The 10,000-nt window shown below is 41.3% G+C and overlaps 1 protein-coding gene across 2 annotated transcripts in view; it reads left to right on the forward strand.

Annotated features, from left to right (window-relative positions):
• Nucleotides 1–10,000, forward strand: part of PTPRD (protein tyrosine phosphatase receptor type D) — a 6,523,893-nt gene that overhangs the window by 5,996,038 nt on the left and 517,855 nt on the right. For both annotated transcript variants that reach the window (XM_044061085.1, XM_044061086.1), the window contains one exon: nt 2,934–3,078. In XM_044061085.1, the coding sequence (XP_043917020.1) occupies nt 2,934–3,078 (145 nt within the window). The remainder of the gene's footprint in view (nt 1–2,933; nt 3,079–10,000) is intronic.

Consider the following 10,000-nt stretch of genomic DNA (forward strand, 5'->3'; position numbering starts at 1 on the left):
TCTTTAAACTGACAGTTTCATATGTTAAAGTATCAGCAACATGTTACTGGACTGCTTAAACAGAAAATGATGTTGATTCCTGACTGTGTGGAAAATAAAGAATTACAGGATTTAATGCATTCTGCTGAACAGGTTGGAAAACATACTTTGCAATGTGGATTTGATTCTTTAGAGGCCTCTTGCAGGGCTGCTGTTACTGGTTCTGTGCTCAGAAGGCATGCTTGGCTTAAGGAGCAATCTTTACCTGATCATATTAAAACAAAATTGCTGGATGCTCCCTTAAATCAGGACCGCCTGTTTGGCAGCAAGGCTGAGAAAGTTCTTAAAAAGATGGAAGATAAAGCTAAATCTATGCAAACTGTTAAAGATTTCTTACAAGTGCAGCCTCCTAGATTTAGTAGGCACTGGCCCTCTAAGAATTGGTCCTTTCCAGCCTCTTCTAGGTCTTCTCAAGCCAAATCCAGACATAGCAGAAACCCCAGGTTTCAGTCCCAGGGGACACATAAGACCAAGCAGTGGGGGGTTTCTGCACCCAAATCAGGGAGTAGTAAGACTCCCCCCTATGGAAAACAGTCTTAATGACTTGCTTCTAAAACTTCCAAGCACTTTAGCTGTGTAGGATGCTCTGGCAGCCTTCAAGGACCACATTCTTCCAGGACAATTACTGATAAAGACGGACAACACCACTGTTATGCGGTACATAAACAAGCAGGGGGGTACACATTCTTACCTCCTCTGCAGACTAGCCATGGCATTGTGAAACACATCCTTGAGCTATCAAGTACATTTACAAGCTCAATTCCTGCCAGAAAAACTAAATACACTGGCAGACGAACTAAGCAGAAACCTCATGGACCCACACGAGTGGAAACTAGAACCAAGGATTTTCAACATGTTGACAACCAAATGGGGGAGCCCAGATATAGACCTGTTTGCCTCCCCCCAAAACTATTAGTTGGACAAATTCTGCACAAGGACTCCCCACAAACAAGCTTGGAAAGTGGATGCTCTGTCCTTCAGCTGGAAAAAACTATCAGTTTATGCCTTTCCCCCTCTGCCTCTGCTCTCGAAAGTACTACTAAAGATCAAACAAGACAAACCAAGGATGATTTAGATTGCACCAGACTGGCCATGCCAATACTGGTACCCCCTCTTATACAGTGTGTCACTGTGAGCCCCATGGCAACTGCCTCAGACTCCTACTCTACTGTCTCAGCAGGGGAACACAATTCTGCACCCTCAACTTCAAACACTGAATCTAGCAGCCTGGCTAATTACATAATTTCTCCTTTACCATCCCTCAGTAAACCAGTGATGAATATCATTTTAGAGGCAAAGAGGCCTAGTACCAGAAAGTCTTACACTGAAAAATGGAAAAGATTCTGTGCCTGGAACCAAGCTCAAGGGATGAGCACAACACTGCCCAATTTACCTCAGATTTTACAATACCTAACTGAGATGCTTCATAAGGGCCTGTCTTTCTCCTCCATCAAAATTCACGCCTCAGCCATCTCAGCTCATTATAACACAGAACCACCTCTCTTCTCTCATCCACTACTTAAGCAGTTCCTCGGAGGGACCAAAAATCTATGACCACCCAGGAGAGCTCCAACTCCAGCCTGGGACCTCAACTTTGTAATGGAAAAGCTAACCCTTCCTCCTTTCGAGCCAGCTTCCACTGTGGACTTAAAATTCCTTTCTTGGAAAACAGCTTTCCTTTTAGCAATCACTTCAGCAAGAAGGGTATCTGAATTACAGGCCCTCATGGCAGTGGAGACTTTCATCATCTTTCATGTGGACAGAGTGTCCCTCAGGACCAATCCCTCCTTCATGCCCAAGGAGGTATCCAGTGTGGCCCTTAATCAGTCCATACATTTGCCAACCTTCTTTCCTAATCCACAGAACAAAGGGGAACTGATTCTGCAATCCTTAGATGTGCACAGACAACTTAGATTCTACTTGGACAGAACTAAACCTCAAAGGAAATCTGATCAACTGCTGGTGGCATTTGCTGCAGGGACAGAGGGGAAGGCTATTTCAAAGCAAACCATTTCCAAATGGATAGGCCATTGCATTAATTTCTGCTACAAACCCCATGAAAAACCTATCCCACAGGGCATCAGATCCCACTCTACCAAGGCTGCATCTACCTCTACAGCCTTTCTCAGAGGCATCCCTACCAGGGACATCCTAGAAGCCACTACCTGGAGTTCTCTACATACTTTCACCAAGCATTACCATCTGCCAATTTTCTCTAAATCCAGAGCTGGCTTTGCCACTGCAGTCTTGCAGGGCCTTTTAGCTGGTCCTAATTCTATTTAAATTCATCCTCCCATCCTTAGCTTTGGGAGTCTACCCAAAAGTGATGACTGCAACAGTGAAACACAAAGAACATAGTACAGTTGTGTACACTTACCATAAATGTAGATGTTCGAGTGTATTCACTGTTGCAGTCCTGGTTACCCTCCCTCCAGCCCCCTTCTTTTTTTGGATATACCTCTACTTTCCTTTTGCTATCTTCAAAAGCTTTTTGGTGTATTTGCTTATTTGTTGAAGGTATTACCTTGCATATTTATAGATTTAATTGCTTCCCATTAAGGGGGCACCTGACATCTGGGGCAAGAAAAACTGATGTAATGGCGTCAGCTGCATGTTTTATACCCCTGACGACCTGACGTCATGGAAGAAGGGACAGCAACCGACGCAGGATGCAAGATTTTGTTAATCAGGCCGACTGAGGGCTACTGCATGCAGATAACCCAAAAGTGATGACTGCAACAGTGAATACACTCGAACATCTACATTTATGGTAAGTGTACACAACTGTACTTTATTAATGATATCATGGGTCCCCTTGTCTTTCTTCCTCTGTATACATGTTTACACTAAAATGATCTCCGAAAGTTAAATAACTAAACCTGTGTTCTTTACAGCACCGTGTTAGTGTTGGGCTGGGAGCTTCTTACCGTTTGCAGGACCTGAAGCCAAACACCATGTATCATTTCCGACTAGCTGCCAAATCTGCCGAAGGCATCGGTGCTTCTGCTTCTGAAATAACGGCAAAGACTTTGCAGTCAAGTAGGTCTTTTTTCTTTTTTACCTCAGTAGTGTGTTTCACACTAGTTTAACAGTCGCCACCATCAGAGTTCAGAAAGAATAGCGGTGGATATAGGGTTATGTGCACAACACGGGCAAAATATTATTAGAATATAATGTGAGCATTTGATATCCTTAGTTTGTTTTGTTTTTTTTAACTCAGTTGAGTGCTGCCTGGTAATACGATATTTTCTCCATTTTGCCAGAGATGTTAATAGGTTATTTTGAGAAGTCATGACTTGCTCAATGGTATTGTTTTGTTTGCACAAGTGCTTGGGATAGCAGTAGTATTTTTATGTTGAATTTGTATGTATTATCTGTGTACGATTAAATACTTCAAACTAATAAAGTACACAAAGCATGCTCACATAACAGAGAGCACAAGTATACACACATAGCAGAGAGCACATTTACCATGACAGATTTGCAGAACAAACAGTGCATTAGAATGTTACAGGCTTAGTTCTTCTTTTGTGCTGGACAATGTCTGCTTCAATTTTCAGTGCTGCATTGATGCCTGAATATTGTGATCATACTGGAACAGAAGTGAAACTTTTCACCAAAGAATTCTTTACCTTACTCACCCCTTATTCACGTATTGTTATATGTTATTAGATGGCTCACATTCGGCTTTTTCTAAGTCCTGTTCCAGCTGTTATACACCTGATCTGTTTTTGTAGTGTATATAGTGCAGTATGTATCTATGTGTTCTGACACATCCATTTTTGTGGTTCTTCACTTCAAAGGGGTACCTTATGAGTGTCACTGCATAGTCAGTCTTCTCCCTATGCAGGAGGCTGCATCCTTGTATGTTGTTACAAGTCATACCAGGATATCAGCTACATTGGTTCCACTATACTTTGAAGCCATGTAATGTTATTTGTGCATCACTGTAATTGACAAAGGGCCTTACAACATATTTGCTTATTAAAACCAACCATGCCCATGGAGTACAAATGATTATTGTTGGCAAGTGAGAAGGACATGTAACATTTGATAGCTGTCACCTGAGGGCACAGTAAGGTCAAAGTGTGTGTCATGTGACTGTATATGTTGTGCTTTAAACAGTTTGAAGTAAATGGAATTGAACAGCGGTAATGTAGTTTGCAGCAGAGGTTTTTTTTCTGGAAATTAGATTGTTTCTTGTCGTTGCTGGTCTTGCAGTAGCTGCTACTGTGAAAAGCGATAACAGAACATTAAAACTGGTTCTCCGCTACTGGTGACTATGTGTCTTCTATTGCCTTAGTCTTTTTGGTGCAGTTGTTTTACTGAGTTACTCTGATACAGGTGTAGCATTTATCTGTGAGCTCACATAACTTATTTTTCAGATCCATGATGTTTAACTTTTTAAGCAGAGTCAGAATATTAAAGACAAGCAAGAGGCATACCAAAGATTTTAATTATTTGTTTTTTTGTAATACTATCTTGCAATTGTTTGTTTCTGTTGTAACTGTGGCCACACAGATAATATGTGAATGATGTTTACTCGTCTGCCTTGTTTAAGTTTATTTATTGCATTGAAGGTTGAGTAGAACTTTTTATAGATTTAAAACAGCTTTCCTCTTCTTGGATATAATGTTTTGATACCAAGCATTCAGTTTTAGAAACTGTTTTTGCAGGTAGTCAGGACAAGTTATATTATTAGTAATATTCATTGTTTTATTGTCTCACACCTTTAGAGACAGATTATTTACAGAAACAGACATGTCAAGGCTATTTGGGTGAAACACTTTAACCAGTAATGTTCCCTGGGGTTTGAAATGGGGACAGTTTTATTTCCTGTGCAACTGAAATAGCAACATTACGTTATGGGGATTAGCAGTTATGCATCGGTTGTTTTTATGCATAAAATAGCCTATTTTGCAAATTGTCTGTATTAAGTAAGTACGGAATGTGGACAACGTTATCTGTTGAGCACATGGTGGTATTTTAATATGTTCATGATTTTTGCCTTGGAAGCACTGAGGAGGCTTAATAGATTGTTATGTACAGTATCTTTTTCCACAGACTGTATTTTTGTGAGTACTGATCACACTCAGATTCTGTTAATACACTAACTTTAATGGTAAGTCCATGAGATAGCCATGTGTGCGTCTGTGTTCTGTCCAATTTGTCAAAATTTACATTAACTTCTTCATTACAGATTAGACTTTCGTACAAATTTGAGCCAAGCAAATTTTGTCAAAAGTGTCCAGCAATGATGATTATGGGCTTGACCTCTATCTTCTAGAAGATGACAGAAAATACAATTCAGACAATTCATAGCTAGGGTACTACTACTGTGCAGAACTAGAAATGGTACAAGATGACCCACTCCCTGGTTATCAGCAGAAAATTTGTGCTACCTGCTGCTAAGACACAATAATTCTGTTCTCGGAGGACTCTAAACAGTATGTGGTGGTCTCCGCCTGCCGTCTTCTATAGCTTAAAGAAATTAGGCTTTAATGACTTCAACACCCTGTCCTTTTCACTAAGATGTGATAGCTAAAGCAGCACTCACTCATGATTTTGCTTTTTACAAAGATTCCCATGTTCCATTTGCTGTGCTGTAGTCTGGTTGTTGATTTGCCAGTTAACGGGGTTTCTAAGCGTGTCTCTAAATTTTATGTGAATTTGGGCTACCTAACTCAGCTCCATGTTTCAGTCTCAGAGCACTATATACCCTTAATTAGAAGATGGGCTGCATTTGTCTGCATACCATGTACATTTACTGTCTGTCTGTGAATTGTACACATTCATTCATTCATTCATGCCTTCATTCTCTGATACCTGTTTCATCCTTTTCAGTCAATACAGAATCACAAGGATGCAGATATGCACACTCAACACACACACACACACACACACACACACACACACACACACACACACACACACACACACACACACACACACACACTGAAAGAAAGACTGCAAGTCTGCTTGTCTTTGGGATGTAAAAGGAAACAACTACCTGTAGACACTATACACAGGCAGGACATGCATACTCCACATAGAATATAATATAGCAGGGAAATGAACTGGAGAACCAAGTATATGAGTCAGCAATGTGAACTGTCGTGGTACTGTGGAAACTTTTGGGAGATCTGCTCAGAACTGGTGGTCAAGGACACCACCTATACAAACTCAGTAGAGATAGCCAACCTGTTGGCAGGCAGGTTCAGTGAAAACATCACTTCTCTGTCCCTCCATCAGTAAAACAGGACATCCCCAGTACCTGCCCCCCTCCCCTTATCTCTAAGAATCAAGTCATCACTGCCCTCTCAAAGGCAAAAAATACAGCCTCCGTGGGACCCGGTAACATCCCAGGCTGCATCCTACATGAACTCAGGCAGGAACTGGCAGCACCATTAGGCACCCTATTCAACCAAAGACTGAGTACCAGCTTCATCCCAGCTGAGTGGAGGACAGCTACTGTCATTCCTTTGCACAAAGGTGGAGTGCCCATCAATCCAGGAAATTATAGACCCATCAGCCTAACTAGGATGATCTGCAAGGCCATGGAGCGGATTATCATGGGCCTCATTAACAAGAACATTGGCAACTTCCAGACACTTGAACCCACACAGTTTGGTTTTGTCAATAGGATGTCATGCCTGTTAAATTTGGTCAACTTCTTTGAGACAGTCAGCAAGGCCATAGATGAGGGAAGAAGGTGCACATCACCTACCTTGACTTGGCCAAGGCCTTGGTTACTATTTCCCACTCAGGTATAATACATAAACTCTCTCAACTAGGCTTCAATCCATATGTTACCAGATTGGTAGCAAACTGGCTTACTGATAGAACCCACTTAGTCAATACAGGGGAAGCCACCTCAAGTAGTAGACCTGTAACAAGCGGTGTACCCCAGGGATTAGTCTTGGGGACTCAGCTGTTTGGAATATATTTCTCAGAGGTGCAGGCCAAATCTAGTGGGCTATGGCTGACTAAGTTTGCAGATGACTGCAGGCTGGGTGCTGTCATCAATTCCCCTAGTGATGTGGACATCCTCCAAGAGAGTCTCACTCAAAAAAATGACTGGTGCCAGAAACATGGCCTCAAACTGGATGCCAAAAAATGCATCATCTTCCCTTTTGGGGAGAATGATATCCCCTTCCCCACAAATTATCAGATTAATAATAAGGCACTAAGCAAGCAATCAGTTGTGAGGAACTTGGGATCCCAGGTTGATAAACTGACTGTTGACCACCATATTGCCTCCATTGTACAGAAAACTTTCTATATAGCCCATCTCATTAGTAAGGGTATCTCATCCCGGGACAAGGTGGTCATAACATCCTTGTATTCTTCCCTTATAAGACCAATTATTGAATACAATGCCCCTTTCAGCATGTACCTCACAAAGCACATGCAGCAGCTGGAGAGACCACAGAGATTCCTCACCCAAAGAAACCAGTGCCTCAAACATCCACCCTACACAAATAGGCTAAAAGCTCTTTCCCTCTACTCAGTCTCCTACAGACTCTTCAGAGATGACCTCTTTCTGGCATACAAAGCAATCTCAGACCCCACCCTTATGGGACTGCTGAATATCCGCAAGTCAAGCTCAACTCGAGTAACCCCACGCGAGACCTCAACCTGGTCTGTGGCATCAACAGGACTTGTTGGCAGGACAGATTTCTGTCCCAGAGACTCCCTCTTTTGTGGAATAGACTCCTTCTTCATGTAAAGCAGAGTACCTCATTAAACCTTTTTAAGCACAACCTGGATAACTGGATGGGGAACAGAAAATACACCCCTGGGATTCCACCTATGTCCCTGCTGCACAGTGGCATAGGGTGCTGACTTGTTGGAACATGGGCTAAATTCTTGGCTAGGCTTGTAAGGGCCTCAGGGCCAATAGCCTAGCAACTTCCTATGATCCTATGTAACACCTAAAAGTGTTCATTGGTTAATGTCTTCCATTTCAGTGGGTTTAGTCTTTTCATTTGTTGCCTTTTGTCTGATGCTGTTTTTATTATTATGTCTTCTATACAACAGATTTGTTGGGGTTCACCCAACTACTTTTTTTGTAAACTTTTTCTGTTAAAAATTTTTCAATTGATGTTTCTAAGCCAGTCCACTTGAGTTATTAAAAACAAAAAATGTTAACCTGCCTGCTTAATTTTTACACCATTTAATATTCTTTAGGTCCATTTACTGTGACCCCATATCATCTGTCCTGCACATATTGCTAAATTAGGCTGCTTTATACCACGCCCATACCATCTTAATGTACTGCTTCCCTATTTCCACTGGCACCCACTTCAAATATCATGCATATCCTCAACCTACCATATCAAAAGCTATCGTTATATCTTACAGCTCCAGCACACATCCCTGTAGTCCCTGTGATTCTATTCAGTTCATGACATTTACCAACCTTTCCCTGTGGCCCAACAATGGTCATACTGTTGTATCAGCATTCGTTAGAGAGATAAGCCAGTAATTTGCCAGTTCATCTTATACTGTTGTCAGTTAAAAAAAAGAATGATAGTGGCATCCCAGAAAACTCAGCAATGCTCTTAATCGTGAAATGCCATTGTTTAACCTCTTTTATGGCCTGTCATTTTCCAGTCTGTGGAAATCTTGGGTTGTAAATGAAAACATTGTTGGGGGTAGCTCATGTCCGTGGTTAACAAAAATAAATAAATAAGTAAATTATTTAAAAGAAGCAAAGCTATTGGGCCTTCCTAATTTTCTACTCTTAAGGTCTTTGATTGCTGCTCTTGTCTCTTTCCCCCTACAGTACATTTTCCCACCCAGATATTTTCCGCTGCCTAATCCTCCTGTCAAACCTCCTTCCTTGCCCCCTGTTTTACAACTGTGTACATCTCCATTCTACACATACAGTCCTATATGAAGTCTGGCAAACACTAATATCTTTCCCCTTCTATCCATAATCTTCCTTCTTTCCACACCAGTAGGCTTCACACCACCCTCCCCAAATGCTTTTCCCTCATCTTCCATGAAGATTATTTTCCTGCTTTGTCCCCTCCTCCTAACCAGACCAGCTGTCTCCTATGTAATTCTGCTTCATGACCTCCCATCAGGTTAATTTTCCACATTAACTCGTAGATTTTCAGCTAACTTATTGTTAGGCCAACCTGAATTTAAGGCCACCGTACTAATTTCTTTTTCTCAATTCCCTGTCCCTTTTTTTCACACACTACTTCCCCAATTACATGCCCCATTACAAGAACAAAATTACCTCCTACCCCATGTGGTAGCTAATTGCCCATACATATGAGAGCTTCTTTATGACATACTGTCGCATATTACTGACCTCATCATTGCTCCTCCTATCTTTCCTCCAATTCAAAACATTCTAAATAGCATCCTTGTAGAAACCTTAACCTAGTACTGTCTGAACCATGTCATGGGCTGCTACACTTCCTTTCTTTAACCGCACTCCCATGCCCACTGGTGTCTATTCATTCCACCAATAGCATAGGCCATCTATTGGTCTGTACCTTGTCATCTCTTCCAGTGATTAATCCCCATTTCATCCCACTTAAGCTGTCTCTTTATCTGTAATATGTTGTAATTTTCCATACCACTCTTCACTGCTTCACTACATCTCCCATGGAACAGATTTAGAACTTATCACTCTGTTTTTGGGTCCATGTCTATACTCTGATCTCTCTGAATATGTATCTTCTCCTCCTCTTGTTAAGCTTGTCAGTCTTCTTAAATAATTATAAGCAGAATTATTCATCACTCTTAACGTAAGCCGTAAAATAATCCTACTATAATCTTTCAGTTTCTCAAGCACTCATTGTTATGTTTAACTGTATCAGATTCTCTGTATTCTATCATTTTTTCTCTGAATTGCATAGCTAAGCTATTTTACACTTTACGTTGCAGTTTGACCCCCCCATCCACCTGATACATCCTCTAATACTCAGCGCTGTAATGTCTT

This window comes from Protopterus annectens, chromosome 2.part0 (genome assembly GCF_019279795.1).
Source record: "Protopterus annectens isolate FY-2018-M chromosome 2.part0, PAN1.0, whole genome shotgun sequence".
In the NCBI taxonomy this organism is placed as follows: Eukaryota; Metazoa; Chordata; order Ceratodontiformes; family Protopteridae; genus Protopterus; species Protopterus annectens.